The 25,129-nt window shown below is 40.1% G+C and overlaps 1 protein-coding gene across 1 annotated transcript in view; it reads right to left on the bottom strand.

Moving 5' to 3' along the window:
• Positions 1-15,912, bottom strand: part of CACUL1 (CDK2 associated cullin domain 1) — a 59,973-nt gene extending 44,061 nt beyond the window's left edge. Inside the window, exon 1 of the mRNA XM_033130882.1 lies at positions 15,269-15,912. Coding sequence (XP_032986773.1) covers positions 15,269-15,635 — 367 coding nt within the window. The 5' untranslated portion in view covers positions 15,636-15,912. The remainder of the gene's footprint in view (positions 1-15,268) is intronic.
• Positions 15,913-25,129: the final 9,217 nt, after the last annotated feature.

Raw genomic sequence — 25,129 nt, 5'->3', positions numbered from 1 at the left:
CTTCTCAAGCACAGGCTTCACACCTGAGCAAGTCACCAAGTCAAAGATAGAAAGGAGGCAAAAGAACGGAAAACGTCAAGTCCTGCAGCCAGAAGCGCAGCATGAAGTCCCCCCACAGAAACAGTGGCTGCCGATGCTCGCAGGTGTCTTTCACAAGGCACTTTTTAAAAAACTCTCTGCTTTTAAATAGCTTTGAAAAGAACCTTTAACACCAAATGATAAAGGTATGAGCCAGAATAGAAAATCTTAAAGCCTTTTACCACATCCAAAAAAGCTTTATTCCCACTCTATATTTCCATACATATATATGTATATACGTATATATATCTATATCTATATACATATATATATACATATATATATATATATATATAACATACAACTATTTCCACATCTATTTTCCTTGATATATAAACAGGAAGCCAATTCAGTTGACCTTACAAACTAGGAGTTATGGAATCTTTGTGTCCTCTCAAGATTCGTACGTTGAAATCCTAACCCCCAATGTGAAGGTATTAGGAGGTGGGGCCTTTGGGGGTGATTAGGGCATGGGGGGGAGCCCTCATGAATGGAATTAGTGCCCCACCCAGAGTGCTCCATCTCCCCTTCTGCCACCTGAAGACCCAGCAAGAAGACAGCCTTCCATGAACGAGGAAATGGGCCCCTGCCAGACTCGGAATCTGCCAGCACCTTGATCTTGGACTTCCCAGCCTCCAGAGCTCTAATAAAGAAGCCACCCACTGTATGGTACCCTGTTAGTGCAGCCCGAATGGACTAAGATACTAGCTAACATGACTTTCTTCTCAGGAGATCACCAATCTTCGCCACACTAGCAAAAGAATAGCAGAACAGAGAAGTACCTGCAGTCAGAGGTAGTTTGAAGAACGAGTCCTAGTTGGTATATACTCTTAGCCAAAGACTAGGAAGGCTTTCACACTAGTCTGCAGTCAATACTTAAAATTACAACCCAGGAACCTTTACGATACTTATTATTTCTGTGCTAATCTCAACACCATCCCTGATTTTTAACAAACACAAAATATATTAGCTGTTTGGTTTCTTTAACATTTGACACATACAGCCTCAAAGTGTGTGTTTGTGTGTGTGTGTGTGTTTGTGTCTGTGTGTGTGTACTTTAAAACTTGAACTTTAAAACTAGATCCTCCTGTTAGAGAAACGAATCAGTTGCTTTCAACTTTGCCCACAGAAAAGTTCAGATTGACCAAAAATACAAAGCACGGAACCTAAACAAAAATGAAATTGCCATTAGATTACTAAATTTTACCTAGGTTAGATTTTCCAGCATGTAAACAACACACTACTTTTTAAACCGTTTAAAGAAGGCATTACAAACTCCAATGCCTACAAGATCCAGGCCAGTAACATGAATAAGGAGGGCTGGTGTAAGCATAAAAAGAGCAGTGAACACTTCAGTGAGCGGCAGAACACGTACCCCTCTAGAGACATTCAAGTTCAAAAACTTTTGTAACCCTTTTGTGGGCCTCAAAACATCATGCCACAAGGCTTAAACCTAGAACTCCACATTTATACGATAACAAGCACGCAGCCCAAATCCTACTGAGCAAGTAATTTGACTGACTTTTACTAAAATAAAGTGAAATAAAGTTCTAAAATACATGGAATGGCTGGTACGTAATGTTCAGGAAATATTATCAGGTTGTTAATAACTAAGAAACTATTAGAGATATATCATTAACACCAACCAGGAATAAATATGGTCACATCTTATACTTTCTTATCCAAGGAACTTATCTGAACTTGACACATTTATTATCAATCTCCCTCAATGTAGACATCAATGCCAGGGAAGAGGAATTCACTGCGAGAGCCCCAACTCCAAACAGTGCCGAGCACGTGCTAGGTATTCATTGACATGTGTGAAGCAAGCTCACTTAATGAAAATCAAAATAAATGTTTAATATAAAAACAGTCCACGGCATACTACTTAATAGTTGTTTTCAAATTAAAGCTTAAATCATATTTGATTTCACACAGTCTGAAGCAAATCAGGAAAGCCCTACTAGATCACCTTTTTGAGGTTCTTTTTTGTTGTTGTTGATTTGTAAGGGGAGAACATATTCAGAAATGATAGCACGCATTAACTCATTCTTGGTCTTCTGCAAGGACTGGTCATTACCTTACATCAGTGGTTCTCGAAGTGCCAGACCCAGAGCAGCAGCACAGCATCTCCCAGAAACGTCCATCTTGCTCAAGTTTGAGAACCACTGCCTAATGCTACTGCTTCAGCAGCTCAGGACAACCAGGGGTCACAGGTGTTCCTCTGTTCTCAAGTGCTAGCACATGGTTTGTTTGTTCTGAATAACTTGACATGGAAAGTCAAATAAAAGTGTAAATGTAGCAAAGAAAAAATTTTATGGGCAGCTAGGAGCCGTTTTCATGTCAAACACTATTAAAAGTTCTACTCTTCCAAACCCCTTCTCCCCACCAAAAGGGCTACCTTCCTTTAGAGTTGATTCCTTAAGAATATAGTAATGGCAATTATGAAATAAGTGATTAAGCCAAACTTCACAGTCTCAATTATGTCTCAAATATAATGACTTTTTAGATTAACTATAATTAATTACCACTAGATAAATCTGACCAATGGAGTACGAGAAAAAAACTCGGGGTTTTCTATTTAACTGGCTAGAGTATATAATCTCAGAGAAAAACAATGACTTCTTTTTGCCACAAAAAATTACGACTTCTTGTTGCCACAGTGTTATCTATCATAACAATCTAATAAATCTGTGTGATCCAAAACATTACCACCTGCTCCCTCCAGCACAAGCAGATGACTGAAATCTTTCAAGTAATGGACAGAAAAGCTGAAGACCAAGAACAAAGCCAACAGAAAGGGAATTTTAGAAAGCCTGCCTTTGGGAATCAAGAAAATGAACAGAGTGCAAGAGGAGGACGAGAATCAGAACAAGTGTAATATAATAAATAAATGGGGTTTTAACTTTATTTTAAAAAAAGAAAATCCCAGTTATTTATTTCTCTCAAAAGGAAGATAACTTGATACTGGCAAAGCAGACAGTAATAATGACTTGCTCCTAAGAGAACTGCCCAGTTTTTTAAAAAAGAAAAAGAAAAAAAAGTCAGTTACCAGATACCTTAAATATCCTTTTCTTTATTAGGAGAAAAAGAAACCTGCACCACATGCTCAGGTATATTTTGATTTGCCAACAGGAGAGGGTAGATAATGTTAAGTCCTAAAGGAGCCTACTTATTTCTAAAAGGTAGGACAAAACCTTTTTAAAAGTTGCATGCTTTTAGTTGTCTCTTTGTATAGGCAGTGTCTAAATTTTAGGATTTGTGGTTTGTATAACTCAATTGAAACAGTACAGACAATATAAAATGTCTAGTATGATCAGTGAGAAGTCATTCTTCGTAATGTTACATCTGTGTACACATGAAGTGACATTAATGTAAATAACTGGATAACACTGATGTGTTATTTTTATTGTATGCAACTCCTCATCAACACATTCTTTAAGCTTCCCACCCCATTCCATTCTAACCCCACCCCCCCCAAAGAAAACATTTTGGTCCAGATAAGGCTGGTAACATACTAACTATATGAAACTATGTAACTTCCTTTTTTGCCTTGCTTCAAATAACATGTTTCTTTCCCCAAACACTGGAAAACTTGTATAGAAAATGCATCCCATTTCGGTTTTACCTCGGAGAAATCCACACATTTCTCAGTGTGAGGAAATGTAATGGAATAGTAGAAACTTCCTTCATCACTACTATCTTAAAAAACTGAAAAACTAGATGCAGTGGCCTACTGGCAACACTGAAATCTACATTCCTTTAGAATAGTTACTGCACAACCTTAATCTGCAATTAATTACGTCACACTTGAGCCTGTGACACAGTTCCTAAAATTAACATGTTATGATAGTGCATACATGCAAAGGTCAACGGCTACCAAGACACCCATTACGGCTCCAACTCCAACTTATCCAAGATTTCACAATATTCAAATAGAAAATATCTGCTCGACTGAGACTACATTAGGTATAAGCCATGCTAACTACAGGTCTGCCATAGTTTCAAAATTCTGTGATTTCCTGCGCGATTTAAACAAGCTAATCTTTCCATGGCATTAAGACCAGGAAAGTTTAACTGTGAAGTGTGCTGAGGTGGAAACACCCTTCCGTGTGCTAATCTTGCCCCGCTGGACCCTGAGAAGTTCAGGACTTGAGGACAGGATAGTTGTGTAGGTTAGAGGCCGAGAGTTGGTGAGGTGGGCGGTGACGACTGGTTGCAAGTCTGGAGACTAAATAGTAGAAAAGTGTCATTCTGCACAGAAACGGAAAGGTACAAGTTTAGGACTCCAAGACACAGATACGTGGTAGTGAGGAGTGAGTGAGTGAAGCATAGGGCTGGTGGATTTTAAGTAAAAGTCTACAGTTGGCTTCAGAAATGCTCAAACATCTATCCTTGCCCCTCTTCCATTCTAGAATGCAGCAGCCAGGAGAAATGCACTTTACTTCCTGCTCCACCTAGCCACGCCCATCATTCTGCTGGAACGGAAGATCCTTCCCTGGGAAACAGAACAGTCCCAGAGAAAAGACATTCACATACTCATATCTGGCAGTTCATCAACAAAATAGCAGCTCTGCATCCAATTAGCCTGAAGAGAAGCCCAACACTTACTTGGAAAGGCCCCCTGCAAACTCTGAACTACCAATTAGCCTTTTTCACTTTTAAATATGAATAGAGACCTAAGGATCACCAAGATTTGCAAAGTCTCAGGCATGAGAGATCAAAACAAACAAAAACTGAAAAGATAAAAAACAAAGGTAATTAAGATAATAAAAGAAAACTTCAAAAAAAAACCTTATAATTACTATCCTCAGAGAGGTAAGATAAAAATTAAAAACACTGTTATGAAAAAGAAGCAATCCAAATGCTCTTAAAGTTAAAAGTTAGCCATTGTTAAAAATGAAACAGAAAGGAGGGGAAAATCAAGGAACTCTCCCAGAACAGAGCAAAAACCAGTTAATAGACTTAGAGAATCAAAACCAGAAAGTCAACATTTGACTACCAATAATTCCAGAGAAAAGGGAAAACAGAGAAAATGTAAAGGGAGAAAAATATCAACACATTAACATAAGAAAATATCTAAGAAATGTTCTCAAGGGAAAAAAAGTCACATACAAAAGAATAAGAATTAAAATGGAACCTGCATTCTCCATTCTAATGCTATAAACTTAAAGTCAATGAAGCAACGCTTTAAAAATTTCAAGGAAGAAAATTTTTCAGTTAAGAATTCTATACCCAAACTGTCAATCAAGTGTGAAAGCAGCATTTTTGATATGGAAGACCTGAAACTATTATGCACACACACACACATTTTCTCAGGAGGCTACCAGAAGATGTTTCCTCTCTCTCTCTCTCTCTCTCTCTCTCTCTCTCTCTCTCTCTCTCTCTCTCTCTCTCTCTCTCTCTCTCACACACACACACACACACACACACACACAGAGGGAATACACCAATAAAAAGAAACTACCTGGAAGTCCCTGAGTGGCAACTGTGCAGTGGCCCTAAGGACTAAACAGGATCAGAAGACTAAGAGCTTCACAAGCAGACAAAAAGAAAGCATCGATCAATTGAGCATTTCAAAAACCACCAATGACAGATATATGGTGAATCTGCTGAAGCTGTTGAAAAGTTTTTAAGTTCAACAAAACTTATCAGGTATAAACAAGGCAACTAATAACAAAGTTCTTTCTATGTGAGAGAAAATGTCACCTGAGTACACTCCTAGCCCTTGAGTGAATATTTACTTAGTCATAATGTAAATATGATTTATTGATTGAACTAAAAATTGTGGTATCAAGAGAACTGAAGAGGTAAGGTATGTAGAAAGCTGTAAGAGAACGAAATCCTCACCTTAATGGGAAGTCAATAGATAACATAAAAGTGATAAATTAAGCAATAATAAATTACACATTCAAATGTGTGGATAAACATCAGAAGAAACAGCTAAATGAATTAAAAGTGATTGACTCTGGCTGGGTAACAGGTCCAGAATTGGGAAGAGGCGGGGGAGAAAAACCCTGATTTTCAGTTTTTTAATTACAATCCTGTATTTTAATAAAAGCAAAGTTTTGTTTTAAGGCCAAAGAGTTTGGTGAGTCTTATATCCTCAAAAATGGAAAAATAAATCTAGAGAAATTAACTTTTTGTCTCAGTATTTCCAAGATTCTAAGGCACAGGAATGAGAAAGCTCCGAGTTGACCGACTGCCTACTGGATGGTCCATAGATGTCCTAAAGAGACAGACAAACACACACCTACCTATACCCCTCCCGCGTCCAGGGCACAGGCAGTGCCAGCTCCGATCACCCAAATCAGCGATCATGAGTCTTCATCCTCCCTCCTTCACCCCCAAATTGTGTTTACTCTAGTCCCCCAATATTTCTAAAATCTGAAACCACCTCTCTCCCAATGCTTTATTTGTTCAAGCCTTCATCTCTTGTCTAGACTATTATAATGACAGCGCCCTAACTAGTCTTCAGGCCTCCATTCCCTCTCCTTTCTAAACTAACTAACACACTAAGACAAATTTTACCCAGTTGACTGCCTTACTACCCTCTGGTGGCTCCTATTCCTATAGAAGAAAATCCTGCCTGTTAACACGGCATACGTGCCCTGGACTCTACGTCTTTCCATCCGCGTTTAATTGTGCCCCTCCGTGTAAGCCTCACACCCTATGTTCCAAAAATAACTTCAACTCTGGGTCCTTAGCACAGGCTGCCCCCTCTGCAAGGAAGTCTCTTCGAGTCCTCAAGTCTCCTGACAAACTTCTATTCATTTTCTTAAACGTTCCCTTTCCTCTGTGCTACCATCTACATATAACTGTATTTACCATTTAATCATAATTATCTGTCCATAATCTCCTACACTGAACTGTGTCTCGTTCATCACCAGAGGCTAAACTATGACACTGGCATACAGAAGACAATAAATAAAATACCATTCAGATGTCTAGTCGGCTCACCTGCAACAACAAATTACAGATCTCTGCAACTCTATCTATAGAGGTTAGCAGCCAAATGTCCACAACAATAGAAAAATGAAAGGCCAGTTTGCCCTGCCAAGACATTTTACAAAAGGGTATCAACAATCATTTTTATATAACACGTAACAATTTACAATATGATTACATATGGGCTACAGCTTAGAGTTACACTTTAAAGAGGAAGCAGGAGGCACTGATTTTCTTCAGAGGCCTGGACAGGGCCTCACATAAGCATTGCAATGACTTTCTCATCATACAGCTTCCTCGACGCCACTGTGTGCAATACTACATGTCAAAAATGGCAAGACAAGATCCCCGGCAGGATTCCAGAATTTAGCCGATCGATTAATATCACAGTGATTCTTGCTGCAGCACAACTCCACTAACCTGCAAAGCAAGACGACACCAAATAATCACCACAGACGCTGCAAACGGTGCACATTTTAAGACCTGAATACAATAACTGATTAGTTCTAACACGATCAACCCATCTGAAAACTGGCAGGCAGGACCTGATGAAGTAAAGGGTAATTTTATTTAGGATTTAATAAAATCAGTTAATTCATTCATAAATTTAATAAAATCATTCAATTCAAAAGTCAATTTTTGACACATTTTTGAACCACTAGTTTAAAAAACAATGAATTCAGTGAGTTCAATGTAAAATACTGTGAAGCTTTTGTTCATCTGGAGAAGGGAACTTTTTGGTGAACTGGATTAACATTCTCCTGAGAGCAGGGCCCGGTATCATCAATCAATCAATGCAGATCCCTCCCCCCTCCATTCATTGCCTTTTATCCTCACACCCTCGTTCCACCTGCGCACACCCCCCACCGCCTTCAGACAGGAAACCATTCTCTTCTGTTTAACATACTTGGAATACGAGCAGATGTGACATATGCTGCATCTGAGCAGAAGCCGTAAAAGCCGCTGTGTTTCTATCCCCTCTTCTCTTTGCCTCTGCCAAGAATGACAGGAGCTAGAAAAGAGCTTCTCTTCAGAAAGAGATGACATGTGAAGAGCCACAGCCAACTGTCAGCCACTGACATAACATGAGGAAGAAATGAACCTTGGTTGTACTGTAGGCTCTTGAAATTTGAAGTTATTATAGAAAACTGACTAACGTAGAATGGAAACTTACACTAAATAATTACACTTCCCAAATTAGATTCTGCCAATGAGATACATCTGAGTGAGATTGGAAGGCCAAAGTGAGGTCAAGAATCTGTTATTGCAGCTGGGGGTTCAGGCAAGGTTAGAGACGTGAGTTTGTGGCAGCCAAACTCCAAGGTCCAGGGTCTAGTCACCAATTTCAGGGGTGAAGGAGGCAGCTGGGAGGCAGGAGTGGTGGTGGCAGCCACCTGCCCCCTGGAATGCAGTTTTAGTGGAGCGGCCTCACTGACTTCTACACCTCTAACCTTTCCAACAATTTCTAACACACCTAATTCCCAGTATTAAATCTCTTCTTGCTTTGATATCTAGAGTGGTTTCATGCACTGAACTGTGACTGATAAAAAAGTATATGGTCCCAGAGCAGTTACAGGACACAGACTCTCAAAAGCTAAGAAGCTGGTTTTGGTTTTCCAATCCAGCTGGGTTTAAAGGCAATGATACACTGCCACCGTTACATAACATAATACTAATAGTACACAGTATGACGCAGCAAAGAGTTATTTAAATTATCACCTGTAGGTACCTGGAATAAAGTTTCTTCTTGAAGAAAACAATCTGACAAACTGCTTTGACCGTAGCAAAGAGTTATTTAAATTATCACCTGTAGGTACCTGGAATAAAGTTTCTTCTTGAAGAAAACAATCTGACAAACTGCTTTGACCGTTATGATGGAAATAAGCAATACAAGGAATGCGGAGTGGGCTGCTTCTCATGGGTGAAAGCTTTAAGAAAATGATTAGCTCAATGACCACATGACCAAAGAGCATCCATGACTACCATACAATAATCTCTTAACACTTACAGGCACAGGGTTGAAAAAGCCAACTGCACATAAAAAAGGGAAATGCAAAATAAAACTACAATGAGATACCACTATTCACCGTCTAGAAAGACTGCAATTAGAAAGACTGATTATACCCAGAAGGGAAGGCTAGCCAGTAAAAGTATCAGTAAATATGTGGCGCGACCGGAACTCGCATATGTTGCTCGTGGGAAGGTACAATGGGAGGTACAACCACTTTGGAAGAGGTTAGCAGTTTTCTCTAAACACATAATAGATAAATTTGACCAAGCAATTCCACTTGTAGGTACGATATGAAAACCTATGTCCACACAAAACCTTCTATATGCTTGTTCTTAGCAGCTTTATTATTATAACAGTAACCCAAACTGGAGACAACCCAAACGATTACCAATAGATGAATACATAAACAATCTGTGATATATCCCCCCAAAATAGTACTCAGCCATAAAAATAACTAAAACATGCAAGAACAAGGATGAATCTCAAAAAGAAAGGGGAGCAGGGGGGAAATGGTGAAGGAAAGAAGCCAAGCATGAAATAATACAGATTGTATGATTCAATTTGTCTGAAAACCTCACGACAGAAATCAGTGGACGCCTGGGGCTAGGGGCAGGGCTGCTGACCGCAAAGCAGCCTGTGACGTATTCTAGTGACGGGTTATGTTCTACCTCTTGATAGCTGTCGTGGTTACTATTGGAAAGACCAGCCTCCTTGGGCCTCTTACCCTCCATCCTACATGTCTTGAGTGTGCCAAGATTGCAAGATGCAGATCAATAGTTCTTCAAACTGGGCCACGCTACAGCTGGTAACCTTAAAAGGTGAGGTAATGTCTCCCCCCGGACAAAGAGCAGGCCTGCTCGCTGCTTTCTATAAAAGCAGTGGATTCCTCAAAGTTTAACATTCTTCAGCTGCAACACAAGCCCACTGAAGGAGCATCCATCTTGGCTGTACTCTGTCACCCCTGACGGACTTAGGGGGAAGGTGAACCTATGCAAATAGGCTGATTCTCTTGCTATTTGCTGTGCCATGAATAATAGATTTCTTTCTCTGACCTTGGGATCTCCCAGCTTCTGCTAGGATCCAGTAACAACAGTAACGGGCTAGCTTTTAGTGGCTTGCCCAAATCCCAGACCAAACAGTTCCATAAGTCAAAATTCATCAAATTACATGTCTAAAATAGGGACAATTTATTGAATACAAATGGAGAAAAGGTGTACAAGAAAATAGACAAGGCGGAAGAAGATGAGGGGAAGGAGAATGAGGAAGAAGAGGGAGAAGGTCAGGACACCACAAATTCCTTAGCAGAGAAATGAAACCAGACTTACGACGGCAGGATTGTTAGAGTGTTTTTATCATAGCCAACCCACTCACACAAAGTTGTCTTCTAAGAAGGCCCTTCACCAAGGAATTGAGCAACATATTGGTAAAGGATGTACTGATAGCTTGGAAAAAGCTGTGGTGGCTGTCCTTTGTAGTTCTGGGCTAAAAATGGGCAACACCGCCATGAAAGGGGGCTCCCTGATTTCAATGGGATAATGGGATTCCCAGAGCGATCAAGGAGAAGTAGAAACATTTACTCCTCAGATATAAAATGGGCATGATTATAACAGGCAGCAGGGCCAGACTGGTGAACAGAATGGTTTGGATCACTGGTGGCTAACCACGGTGTCCTTAGGAAAAACAGATGGGCACTACACACGAAGATACTTGATGTGTATAATGGGAAGAAAAAAGAAAAGAACTCTAGGTATATTCCCCAGAGACCACAATGGAGAGTTATGGCACCTCACTGAATGCCAGACTGAGCATGGTTACAGACACAGAGCCCCTGGAATAAAGGAGAGGATGGGGTCCACTGAGGAAAGACCCTATAAAACTGTATCAAGAACACAGTCTTTCTCCTGGCATTTTCCAATAGAATACACAGCTATTTACCAAGAAGACAGTACATTTGGGAAACAGATTCACTCGCATTTTTCAGGAGTTACTCACCGCTGGCTGTAAGCTGATAACAACCCTTAGAGACCAGAACGTCACCGTGGTAAACCAGTTAGATCAGCTGTGAATGTCATACTGATAAATGGTGTTTTGGCCTCGATCCATCTGATAATGTGCCCCGGAGATCCGGGGACCCATCCTGCACTTCCCAGTTCTTGAATGCATAGTCAATGGCTCCCTGAAGCATGGAGTAAGGGCATTCAGTGTAGAAAAGGCCAGGTAAAACCCTCCTAGGTGTGCCCCTTCCTGCCAACGTAACAAACCCAAAGCACATCCCTGAGGAAACCGCAGAGGAACAACCTCGAGGCTTGAGAGACACAGGGATGGTGATTGCTATGGCATTCCGATTTTACCAGCCTGTGTGGCCAGTGCAGAGGAGAGAGGTCTTGGAGAATGCAAATTATAGTCAATCATATCAAGTGGCAACTACAAGTATAGCTGCAGTTCCAGACATGGTCTCTTCACAGGAACAAATCAACACTGTATCCATCAAGCTAACAAGTGCTTTTTACAGATCTCTTCCAAAAACTGACCCGCAGAAGCTGTTTTCATTGAACAGTCCAGAGCACACTTTTACCATCATAGCGCAGGGTTACACCAACACTCCAGCTGCCTTTCATTATCTAGTCCACAGAGACCTGGGGCATCTCAACACCTTACAGGTCCACTATTAGCCCCACCAGCAAATCCTCTAGCCCCTGTCCCCACCCACACTTGGTACTGTCTATTAACAGCATTCTCATTTTTGCCAACCTAATAAGTGGGAAAAGACATCGCATTACTGTTTTAACTTGCATGTCTCTGATTGTTTACTAATTGCAAACATCTCTTTCTATGCTTGTTAGGATTTCCTATGCTGTAATCTACTTATTAATATGCTTTGCCTATTTTTCTACAGGAGTCGCTGCCCTCTTTTTACAGAGGTGTAGTCCCTTGTCTTGAGATGAATCCCTTGTTAATTTTAGGCCCTGCAAATATGTTCCCTCATTCTTTCATCTGTCTTTTGCTAAATGAAAATCCTTAATTTTGATATAATCAAAGTCACTAAGTTTTCACTCTTGTAAATTTTTGAAGCTTTAAGAAGTCAGTCCTTCCCTATCCCAAAGGAAAGACCTTCAGCACTGTTTTCTGTTAATTTTATCCTTTTTCCTTTCACATTCAGGTCTTTCATTTATCCAAAGTCCATCCTGTTCACGGTGTTAGGTTTGTTTGTTCTTCGTACAGCTAGTCTCTCTCCCTGACAACATGACTCCTTTTTTCAGTGGTTATGCCACCTTTACCTTAAGTTCTGAACACATATAGGTAAGTCTCCACTCTTTAATTTGTTCCCCGGATCTATTTTTTGTTCTTGCACTTATACTAGTTTTTATTGCTACAGCCTTGAAATATTATCTTCACTTCTGATAAGGCAAGCCCCGTTAAAGCAAATCTTTAAGACTGATTTAGCTATTCACAAACTTTATCCTGCCTGCCATATAAGTTTTAGATTTAGGTGACTGAGTTTGTCAGACAAACCAATTGGAATTTTGATGGCATTTTAATTAAATTTATACATTAAAATGGAAAAATTTCACATTCTTATAGGGAATCTTATCCCAAGAGCATGAAAAGTTTTTCCATTTATTTAGATCCTCTTCTAGTTCCTTATTAAAGTTTTAAAGTTTTCTCCTTAAGTTTTATGTGTTCTTGGGTTAATTCCTAACACTCTGTAATTTTGTTACTATTATTTTATATAAATATTCACCTTTGATTACCTTTACCAGTTCCTTATTGCTAGTGTAGTAAATGCTATTAATTTTTCTAGGTTGATTTTAATCCAGTAACCCTGCTATACTTTTACTAGTTCTAATAGTTTCTCTCGATTCTAATGTTTCTTCTAGGTAAGTGATATTATCTGCAAAAAATGAGTTTTATTGTTTCCTTCCCTATCCTTATACTTCTTTCTTCCCTTTGCAGTATTATCCAGGACCTTTCCTAACCTGTTAAACAGTTAAGTGACTTGGGGGAGAGGGGGGCGGGAGGGCATCCTTACCTGGTCACTGATCTTAAAGTGATTGTATCTAAAATTTCTCCATGAAGTGTTATTATTTACAGTAGGTTTTTGGCAATGACCTTTATACGAGTTATCTTGTAGTCTGAGTTTGCTAAGAGTTTTTATCGTATATAGGTGGTGCTGGATTTTAGTGAATAATTTTATGCTATCAAGATAATCATCTTTCTCCTTTAGCCTATTAATGAGATAAATTACATTAATAGATAAAAGTTAAACTATGCTTACTTTCTTAAATTCTATGGATCATAATTCTTTTAACACATTTTTGGATGTGATGAGCTATTGTGTAGGGTTGTCCTATCTTTGTAAGTGAAACAGAGCTATAATTTTCTCATATTATCTAACTAGGTAAGTTTCAGAATCAAGATTCCACTAACCTCCTAAAATGAGCTTGGCATCTTCTTTTTTTTTCCTATTTCCCAGAACAACTTGTAAAAAGGAATTAAGTGTTATTTAAAAGTTCGATGCAACCCACTTCCAAGACTATCTAGGCCCATAGTTTCTGAAAGGGGAGGTCGTTAACTACCATTTCAGTTTATTAAATATTTATTAGTTCAAGCTGTCTATTTCTTCTGAGACTAATTTTCACAGTTTATAGTTTTCTAAGAATTTATGTATTCCATCTAGGCTTTCCTATTTATTAACCTATAGCAAGTCATAAAATTTTTTTTTTAAATCTCATGCTTGTAGTTATTTCCCATTTTTCACTTATTTTATTTGCATCTTTTTGCCCTTGATCAATCTTATCAGAGGTCTGTCTAGCCTACTCATCTTCAAAGAACAATCTGTTGGTTTGGCAGATCTTTTCCAAATTTCACCAACTTCTGCTCTTTATGCTATTTTTCAAACTCTTCAGATGAATTCTGGTTAAGCACTAAAGCAAGCTTCCTTCAGCATTTAGATAAGCCACCCTGCCACTCTGTCCAAGGTCTGGTTTCACCACGTAGATTTCAACACACAAACTATACAAATAAATATCATTCTTATGTATGCATAATGCAGAAAAAAATCAAACACAATTCTTACCAACCATACCTACATACATTATGAATGTCTTCGACTAAAGCAGTATCATGAAGGCAAGTACGGTTATGTGCTGTTCCCACCCACACACAAAAAAATGTGTAAGGCTGTGATTATGTATCTGAATCAAGGCAAACATTTCTCTGCAACGCTAACTAGATAACTACTGATACAGTTGGATAAAATTGTAACTAGAAAAAATTAGTAACTAGAAATGGAATCTCCAGTTGCTTTCAGATGCCATCCAAAACTTGCAGTTATTAACAAGAGAGAAAAATCTGGCTGTGACCGCCAATTTTCACCACCACCCCCCCAAAAAAACCCACTCAAAGCAAAAGCCCTTTTTCCCCCCTAGCTTTGTAAGCATACTTTCTATTTGGGGGGGGGGGGGGGCAGTTTCGGATTACAAAACAGATTTTGGTCTTCAATTTTTCTGCCTGCAACTGAGTGTTAGGGCAGCTCAGTAACACAAAGTTCAACATTCAACAGAATTATGGATTCGGACACATGCTGAATAGATTATTCTTATGAGTGTAGGCTTAAAAAAATTTTATACGTTATTAGCTTCCAAACGGATGTCGCAGCTCCCACTGCATGAATTTACTTAAGAGGCAACTCATACATCTGCCTGTCGGGATGCAGAAGGTGTACACTGGAGAAGAGAAAGAACGAGGTATAGATATAGGTCAACTTGGTAATTCCGGACTTGTTTAACGCACACTGGCTAAAAGCACAAGAACAGAAGTTGCCAGATTTCTTTTCTCTCTCCGGCTGCAAAAAAGACTGAAGCCCTCTCTCCCTATTCAAAGTCAGGCTGCCTTATTTTCCTCTCACGTTTGAGGGTGAAACTTTTAAGGGGATGACGGTGAAGAAAAGAGCTTCCTAATGTTGAGTGACAGCCAGTTCTGATAAGGATCGCGTTCGTGGGAGAACTTGGGGCTGTGTGCGTACCAGGCTGCTTCTCCAGGCCAGGTAATACAAGAAGCCAGAGCCGCTCCGGCGCTGGCCGCAGACACCAAACAGGGGGGAGGGATGCGGGGAGGGGAGGGGAGATCCAGGCCTGAAACAAAGGAAGCGGGGCTGCTCCGAAAGGGGCGGATTCGGCGTCCGGGTGGGGAGGAGGAATGCCAAGGCTGCTGGGGAAAGGCTGCACTCACAGAACTTGGAGGTGGAGGTGTTGATGTTGATGGTGGAGCTGGGGGTGGGGGCGGGGACCGCCTTGGCCACGGCGGCGGCCGCGTCGCAGCTCTTCAACATCATGATCACCCCATTGGCCTCCGGCGGTGGCGACGGCCCCATCGGGAGGCCCTCCTTGTGGCCTTTCCTGTCCACCGAGACCGCGGGCACCGCCAGCAGCTGTCCCCCCGGAGGCTCTCGGGCAGGGGCTGGGATCGACGAGGGGGGCGGTGGGGGTGGCGGGGGCTGCCGGAAGCCGTCCACAGCGGCCTCCCAGTTGTTATGGTTCTGATCATCCATCATCGCCTCGTAGCTGCCCCCCTCCTCCTCTTCCATGCTTTCCTCCATCCTGCTGGCCCCCAGCACCCACCCGCCCGCCTCACAGGCACCTGCCGCCCGTCTCAACCCCGGCCCAGGGGGCACCGCAGCCTCCTCGAGTTCACATCGCCGGGGGCCGGAACGGGCACGGCGGAGAGGGCAGCTGTGCGCCGGGTCTCGCACTCTCCGCCGGGCCGACTCTTAGAGACAGGATTGACGGCGGTGGGCGCTCCCGGGCTCTGGTCTGGGAGAGGCAACCGTAAAGCGGCAGCGCCCCTCACGACATTTTACAGCAGCTTCCACCAGGCAGTTGGAAAGGGCAGCTGGGGGGCGTGGCCAGGAGGGCACGTGGTGCGAGGAACGGGCTGCGAGAAAGCCGAGCGAAAAGGGGCGGGAGCTGTGAGTCACTCCCACGCAATAGGGAAGAGAGGCGACGGGTCGGGTTGAGCATTCCTCGGCCCCGCCCCCGTCCCGGCCGCACGTTATAAGGGAGTTTGGCTGCGCACGCGCGTTTTCAGTCGGTTGCCTGGGCAACGGGGAGCCTGGCCGGCTCCTGAAGAGCTCAAATCCTGGCCGCCGGTAGTTGTGACACCAACCGCGCTTTCGGTAGTGCTTTTTTTTTTTTGCGCTCATCCTGTTTACCCGGCTTTCGCACCATCGAGGGCCTCGCAGCCCGGCCTTTGCTTCCGGAGGGAGCTAGGGGTCCAATACAGGCCCCCAGTCGCACATTATAAACGAGTGGGACCGCTTTGGGCGGCCATTGATGGGACCGCTCCGTGGGCCTCGGCCCACACCTCCCACACCCTCTAAACCGGGAATAGAAACCGAAACACAGCAGGGTGGCTACAAAAATTAATGCGTTTGAAGTATTCATGTATTTTTTTTTAAGTTCCTTAACTCCATACACTGAGGCCATAGATTTTAAACTTAAAAATACCAAGCTTCGTGCACTACTTCACACATGTGACTACAAATTTGGGTTTAGGTGTGAGAGTCTTGAGGGGCAAAGAAGAAAGATTATGTAACTATTACAATGTTTTTCATTGCTCTGCATTCTCAAATTAATTGCAGTAGTATGTGAGAATATATAATTGTTTATTGTGGAGCTCATTCTAGCTATTAACACAAAAGTTGTCTAGAGAAACTACTACATTTAAGCTAGCAGATAGTATTTCCACAGGTATGTAATTAGTGTGAAGAATCACTTCAGCCCCTGAGAAACTGGCTCTGGTATACTTAAGTGTCCACATTTGTTTCAGCTTCTTTGCATATACCCAATACATTCTGCTCTATGGCACGTTTTTAGCAATTACCTAGAATGATTTAATTTCAGAGAATGCGCCCTCATATTAATCAAAGACATTGTTTGAAGCACATGTTTTTAATTCTCTGGGCCTGAAACATTTTGGGAATACAAAAAAAAAAAAGAAAAATTTAAGAGAATTGAGTGAAATGCTGAGGGAGGAAAATGTAACCTTACAGTTCTGTGTAAAATGATGGAAGAAGGAAGAATTAGTCTTTTTCAGACTACAACAACTGATAGTTGGTCATCAGTGTACTTTCTAGGTAGGTGGATGGGTGTGGGTGACCGGAGATAAAGAGAGGTCTTTACATCATAAAAGGTTCAATACACAAGGAAGATAAAAAAGTAATAAATGTGTTTCTAATAATATGGTCACAAAATACATAAAGCAAAAATTGACAAGTTCAAAAAGAGAAATCTACCATCAGAGTAGATGATTTTCACATCTCTCTCTAACAGATTGCAATGGGTTGAATAGTAGCCCCCAAAAAGATATGTTTGTGTCCTAATCCCTGGAATCTGTGAATGTCATGCTATTTGGAAATAAGGTCTTGGCAGATGTAATTAAGTTAAAGATCTTGAGATCATCCTGGATTATCCGATGGACCATAAATCCAATGACAAATGTACTCAGAAAGGCAGAGGGAGATCTGAGGCAGAAGAGGAGACACAGAGAAGAGGAGGACACAATGTAGCCACAGAGGCAGAGATTGAAGTGATGCAGCCACACTCCCACCCCAATGCCCAAAAAGCCTTAAAAGCTGAAAGAGACAAAGTATGGATTCTACCCTAGAGACTTCAAAGAGAATACAACCCTGCTGATGCCTTGCTTTCAGACTTCTAGCTTCCAGAATTATCAGAGAATACATTTCTGTTGTTTAAAGCCACCTTTTTATGGTAATTTGTTACAGCAGCCACAGAAAACTAATACATAGATCAAGGGGACCAAAAAAATCTTTAAGGGACTAGACGATTTGAATGACAATTACCAAGCTTGATTTGATGCATACATGTAGAACATTACACTCAATAAATGCAGAATATACATCCCTTTCAAGAATATGTGAAATGGTCACAAAACTGAACGTACTGGGTCATAAAGCAAGTCTCTATGTCTAAGGATTGTTATCATAGTAACTACATTCTCTATTATGTATTTAAGTTAGAAATCAACAACCAAAAGACAGCTCATAAACCCCCATATTTCTACTCTTCCAATCAACTCGGGTCAGAAAGTCATAATTAGAAAACCTTTAGAATTTGAGGGATTGGTACTCTCACAACAATATAACTTCCATCCTAGTAAGGCCCTACCCCAGGGGCTTTTACCCAGCATATTGGTGAATACCGAACCCGCACATTGCATTTTTGCTATAATTGGGGAAACACACCATTATGGTGTAGGGGTTCAGAATGAGTCAACCCAAGATGTGCCTTTGTGGCATGTAGATTATTTTGAGCTAAAGGCAACTGAAATTCTGCAGGCTCAAGAGAAACTTCTGCCCCCATTAACCTAGAAGAATTTAAATTAGGGCCTTGCCCATAATAAGAGTAACTAATCAGAAATAACTTTTTATGATCTATCTATAGGGTAGGGAAAATTATTAATTACTGAACATCTGCTTTTATCATCCTGTACATGACCTTCCTCCCCTCTGAAGCCCCAAGGTAGCTTACGTCATCCTTAGCTCAGAATGCCATATACTTTGGTTTAACTGTCTGTTCCTAAACCTCTCATGCATGTGGGGTCTCTGACTCTCTTATGCATATGTATGTAATTAAATTTGTTTATTTTCTCTTATTAATCTGTCTCATGTCTATTTAATTATTAGACCAGCTGAAAGAACATTGAAAAGTCCAGGAAAGTTTCTTCCTCCCCTACAATGGAAAAAATCTAATGATGATCTGGCCAAAGCAGTCACTCGCAGGAGGCAACTTGCCATAAATAAGAAGAAAAACGACCTATTGAAGGGGAACCAAATGAACATATTGTTAACGAGTTGATTTTATGGACATTATAAGCTTTATTATATTACACTTAAAAACATAATCTATTTTAATAGTTATTACTTAAAATCTTCGATGATTTGTTCTGCTGTGTGGAGATAGGAAATAACATTACCAGCAATCATTGACTCAACGACACTGGACAGTTCTAACACAGGTTATTAATCACTACAACCTTCCATAGTCACAGATATTAAGCTGTTTTGTTTGTTTGTTTGTTTTCTATTTGCCACTAGGCTATGAGTTTCACTAAAGCAAGATAAACAGATATGTAAAATATATATGTAAGTTTGTATATGTAAAGACTAATACAAAACATTCATAGCAGGTTAGGTAGGGATAATGGGATTCTGTGGGATTTTAATGGTTCTTCTTGGTATCTTTCAGTGTTTTGTAAGTTCTCTACAATGAGAATGTATTATTAGTTTTATAATCAGAAAAACATTCCAAACCTTAAAATTTAAAAGAATATACCCAAACAACAACATTACAGAAGTATAAATTGTGATTCTATACATTAAAATGTTTGCTTTGGCTTCCAGAAACAGCAATCTTAAGTAAAAATTACTTTGAGATCAAGGCTATTCATTGGCTAACAGACTAATAAGGTCTAAGACGGGCAAAGCTGAGGTGTAGTTCAGCCAGGGCTCCAGCTCTGTCCTCTGCCATGTTATTTGTCCTGATCTCCTGTTTTGCAGACGTTATCCTCAGGCTGCTGGCAAAATGGCTGCCATGCCCAGGCGTCATATACATAGAGAACAATGTCAAGAGGAAGAGGGCCCATGACTTCTGGTAGCTCTCTATGATGAGTGAGCAAGTTCTTAACCAAAAGTTCTTAGAAAACTTCCTCTCACTGTCTCATTGGCCCATTCCTGAACCAGTCCACATCGCATTTAGACCTATGTTCCAGAGCCATTTACTGGAAAGGGTTTGGATTTAATCCTAGAAAATAAGGTCCACCCCTGGAATTCAGAATGGGATCAGCTTCTCCTTAAGTACATTGGCTGAGAAGGGAACAAAAACTGGGGTCAAGTTGGGAAGTTTAAACGGGTGCTAAGGTAGGCAACAATGCCTATTATAGGCCCAACTACCTAATCCTCTGGAGCCTACCGCGTCTCCCCGAAAATAAGACCTAAGCGGAAAATAGCCCTAGAATGATCTTTCAGGATGACTTCCCCTGAACATAAGCCCTAATGTGTCTTTTGGAGCAAAAATTAATATAAGACTGAGTCTATAATATAATATATAATATAATATAATATAATATAATATAATATAATATAATATAATATCAGGTATAATATAAGACTGGGTCTTATATTAATTTTTGCTCCAAAAGACACATGAGAGCTGATGGTCTTGCTAGGTCTTATTTTCAGGGAAACACGGTATGTGATACATGTTTCCCTAAGAAAAAGCAGTTTATGATTGTCATTTTTTTACATCTTTTCATCTCTCCCACCCTATCCCACATAATTCTTGCATTGTTAGTAAAGGATGAAATTGCTCAGAGGCAAGCAAAAAGAGGAAAGAAGAAAAATTATATGAAAAAAAAAATCCAAAACTCCACATGCCTCTTCTAACTAATCAAGTAAGAACTAACTGAATCAGAGATAATTGTGATAGACAGCATACAGACATACAAATTGCTATTTCATTTTAAATTTACTATTAATTTCATGAAGGCATTAGCATGGAAAAGTTAAAAACATAACTGATAGAGATTAAGCTATATTAGAATAAAGACGAATAAATACTTTCTTTAATCCCTAGGAGATTATAATGATACCAGTACAGCATTTGACCAAAAAAAAATGACTTGTGAATGCATAACGCAAAGTCTAAATGCAAAGCTATTGGAATGATCTTGATTAGAAGGTAAGAGGATTAGAGACGTGTAAATAACTCAAGCCTTGATGTTGAATTGAACACAGATTACTGCTTACAGTGAAGATGTGTAGCCACTCGGGGGAGTATTCTCTATTCAGTATTTCTTTCCATGTATTTTGTTGTATTTTGTTCCTTCCTTTTACATCTTAGCATCTGAATCCTAAATTCCATCCTAGCAGGGGAAGAGAGATAATTATGCAGATTTTCTACATAAACCTGATGAATTTAGGAGCAGTAGGAAATGACTTTAGGCTGAAGGAGACTGTAGGAAAAAAGCTTTTCCTACCAGCACCCTGTTGCAGGCCTATCCCTTTCACTCAGTCGTTCACAGTTATTTCTGTGTTCAGGCACGGTGCTGGGACTACAAGAGTAAACAGACAAAAAGGGTTCTGCCCCTCATGGAATTTCCATTCCGCTGGGGTGCCAAGTATTAAGCAATTAACCACAGGAGCCAAACCATGACAAGCATTATGACCTAGCACCAAGTACAAGGAGCTCTGAGAGGGCATAACGGAGAAAATGATTTTACTTGGATGACCCAGGAGAAACTATCTGTAAAAGTATATTTCTGCTAAGAAGTTAGTCAGTCAACAAGTTAGAGAACATTCCAGACAGAAGAAACAACAGGACAGAAGGCATTTGACATCATCTAGGAACTAAAAGAAAGGTAAGGAGACTGGAATGGAGTGAAGGAGAGGGAACGGGATATGGCATATGGAGGAAACAGCCAGGTTATGTATGTCCTTATCAGTCCTTTGAGCCTTTCTGTTTCTGTTTGAATGGAAAAGAAGTAAGGAAGATTTTATAAGAGCAACTAATTGCCATAAGGGAAGTGATCTATAGGAAAGGACAGAGTAGAAAGAGAGACCAATTAGAGAGTTACTTCAGTCAAGTGATGACAGTGGCTTGGATGGAGGGATGGTAGTGGGCCCAGAAAGTGATAGACAGCAGATCTAGTTTGGACTTAGAATGGACAGGCCTTGATGCATTAAATATTGAACGTGAGGGAAAGATAGGTTTCAAGGGTAGATGATCATATTTATCCAAAGCTGGGGTTTTATCAGATGCATGCAATAGAAGGAAAGTTGAGTGGAAGAAATAATTCAGCTATGGACTCTAAGCTGTATGAGAAAATACAGACAGATGGGGCTGATGGCTAGAGAGAAGGTAGAATTGTTTATGGGTGAGAAGCCTCCATGAGGTCGAAGAGCTATTCCAGATGGCAGTCCTTAAACAAAAACCCAGCAGAATAGGTCATAACCAAAAGGTAGAATATTTGCATTGGCAATTCAGTATTGCTTCTCTACACCCCATGTCCACCCAACCAGGGAATGCTTCTGGATGCTATAAAGGTTTCTGGGTGGTGTCTACCACCTACACACAAGACAGTGACATATCAGAGTGCAGAGAAGATTTAAGTAACAGAAGCACTTAACTGAAAGAGAAGACTAATTAACTTCTGAAATCCTTTCCATTTGGCATTAATGCAATAGATTCTTACATAGCAAAGTCTCATTTCCCAGTTGTGCCAAGTGTCCATTTGCATGCTCTAATTCATGGTCTTGGAGCTACTCTCTGTGTTAAAACAATTTAATTTAATTTAAACAAGACGGATGAAATGCACTTGAAGAGTTAAGTGAAACAACGGAAGATCCTCAGATAAGAGTGAATTGTAGTTTTTAGTGGAAAGTGAAATTAGTTTTATATTTGCACAATCCACAACCTTGGTATGAACTATTGCTTACAAATGAAAACCACACAGAATTAAATTTATCTAGTTCACTTTTTAAAGCATTGATTTTTTTTTTTAATTTTTAAAGAAAATTTTAAAGGAAACTAAAATGTTTACATGACTATGAAGAAGACTCATACAAAATTTCCCCAAACTAATTTCTATAGAGACTATTTTTGGCCAGGATAGATCAAAACGTAAACTGGAGAAAGGTTTAACAAATTAAAAACATGCTGCTATTTCCATTTTCTTATTATATCCCAGCATTAAAGAATTTGAAAGGAAAATACTTTATGAATCTTGATATTGCTTTTAAGAGAAACTCATGATATTGATGATGGCAATTTATATAATGAAATAAATAAAATTATTTTATACTATTTTCTGTGACAGTAATTGATCATATACAATCTAACCCCATCAAAATGTTATATATTAAAATAATATATTAAACTCATGATGTATCATGATCATATAAACATGATATATTAAACTCATGGTTCATTTCCAATCTAAGTACTGTTTAAGAATTTAATTGACAATTTCAATTGCTTCAACTTCAGCCAAACATAGTTTCTCCATTTTGAAATTAATGAAAAACAACGTAAGAACCACAATGTCCCCAGAAGTTTCTCTAATTACTCATTACTCTCAAAAGACCACAAATTATGTGAAAGTCTTGATTATAAAAACATAATTAGTAATTTACTTAAATGAATCCAAGAAAATGAACTCTTATGGAATAAATATAACTTATGAATTATGTATGACTTTATTTTATTACTTATCCTAATAATAAACTCATGGAAAGAGCACTCATAGACATACATAAAAACAGTTAAATTCAGTCACCTTTGATGTTTTAACCATAACGTTACAAATTTTTTTTGTCATCCTATAAAGGTATGTTTATCACGGGAGCGTGAAAGGCTATGTGTCATTTAACAGTTTGTTAACTGGAGCCATAACATTTCAATATTTGGACATGCAAATGAGCCTCCATTTGTACCCTTGCTGCAAATATGAAAATTGGGCCTGGTGAAGAGACCAGGGACCTAACAGTTCCAAGGACTGAAGGGCCGCCACATGGAATTTGAAGTTTCCCTCATAGGAATGGAGGCAGAAGTGACCGTGAAGATAAAGGGAATCCAGAAAGGAAAGTGAGGGGGTGGTAATGACCAGGAGATGGAGGAGGTGGTCAGGAAAGTGAGGAGTGGGGTGGAAAAATCCAAAGGTGTGAGCCACAGTGGAGTGCACAATTGGGAAGGGAAGGGACGGAAATTAGCAAGGAGGACACCAACACCACCTTCCTGTCAGAAGAATAGAGGGCATGAGAAATACGTGTCCCCTTGAGAGGCCTCAGGGAAGCAGTGCTCAGGGGGAGAGCTCAGTTTGGGTTAAGGCAAAGACTTGGAGGGAATAGTTGAAGAAAAAAACTCATAGAAGAATGTGCTGATCACAGAGCAAGTGTTCTGGAAGGCACAGCGAAGGAGATTGTGAAAGAAAAAAGGGGCAAAGGATTGTGTCAGGGGAGAAGATGCCAGAGAAGTTCAGAGATAAGAATTCAGTTTATTAAAATAATTGTTTGCAGTTTGAGTGATGAAACAGTGTTGAAAGATCCAGCGTATCCAATCCCAATGAAGGGAACACCTGGGCCTAACACAGTTAAGGCCTGGAAGGGAAGCCCTTCCTGGGACTGAAATTCAGGACTGGCCCTCCGCCATCAGCCAGCACTGGCAGGTGCCATGGGCATATCCGTGGTTGGCAGCAGTGAGCACGAAACACCTGGTTCTTCATGGCCAGTCAATCCAGGCAATTCTTATTGGCATTGCAGGTGGTTGGACCAAGATGCTTCACGATCTTGGGGCCATCACTCTCAATGGATTAGCCCTGGGCAGAGGCCAGAGCCTTTTCAAGGCCACACCAATCATCTGGTAGGAGTTTATATTACCTTGTCATATTTAAGAAGGGGCAGAAACCAAATCCATATCTCACACCCAATCGGCGTTTTCATTCGTGATACCCCAAATTGCCTTTCATATTCTAAACACAAATATTTCCAGCTTTGGCAGAGTGGTGCCTCCCACCAGCCAACAGGTCAATTTTGGCAGCTCCCTTTCATTATCTGGTCAACAGTATATGTTTATGAAAATTGCATGTTTTTGCCTTATTGTTTTGTAAAAATGAGTACAGAATGGAAAACTGGATGAACTGATACCAGTGATTTTAAAAAGCTGTAAAGTTAATTCCATTTAGACACAGATGGAAACCATTAAAAGTGCTGCAAACAGAGACTCTAATCTCTATCCGCCATTCACTGGGCGTTAGCCAGTTATTCATGTGTTTAATCACAAAATTAAATTCAAAAGCCAAGGACTGTCAAAAAAACAAAAACAACAACAACAATTGTGATCAAGGATTTTATAATATTTTTAGCTTTCTGAAAATGGAACAGCCTTTTATAACTATGTGGATCCATAGTTCAACTTCCATGCGGTCAGTTGTCCCAACGTTTCGAGGAACGTATTTTAGAAGGAAGTAGAGGCTGCCGCCTGTGCAGAGATTCCAAATGGAAACCTCTCTCCTGGAAAC

The sequence above is a fragment of the Rhinolophus ferrumequinum genome, chromosome 16 (assembly GCF_004115265.2).
Source record: "Rhinolophus ferrumequinum isolate MPI-CBG mRhiFer1 chromosome 16, mRhiFer1_v1.p, whole genome shotgun sequence".
Classification (NCBI taxonomy): domain Eukaryota; kingdom Metazoa; phylum Chordata; class Mammalia; order Chiroptera; family Rhinolophidae; genus Rhinolophus; species Rhinolophus ferrumequinum.
The sequence above is the reverse complement of the archived record's forward strand: the minus strand, read 5'-3'. Positions and strand labels throughout refer to the sequence as shown.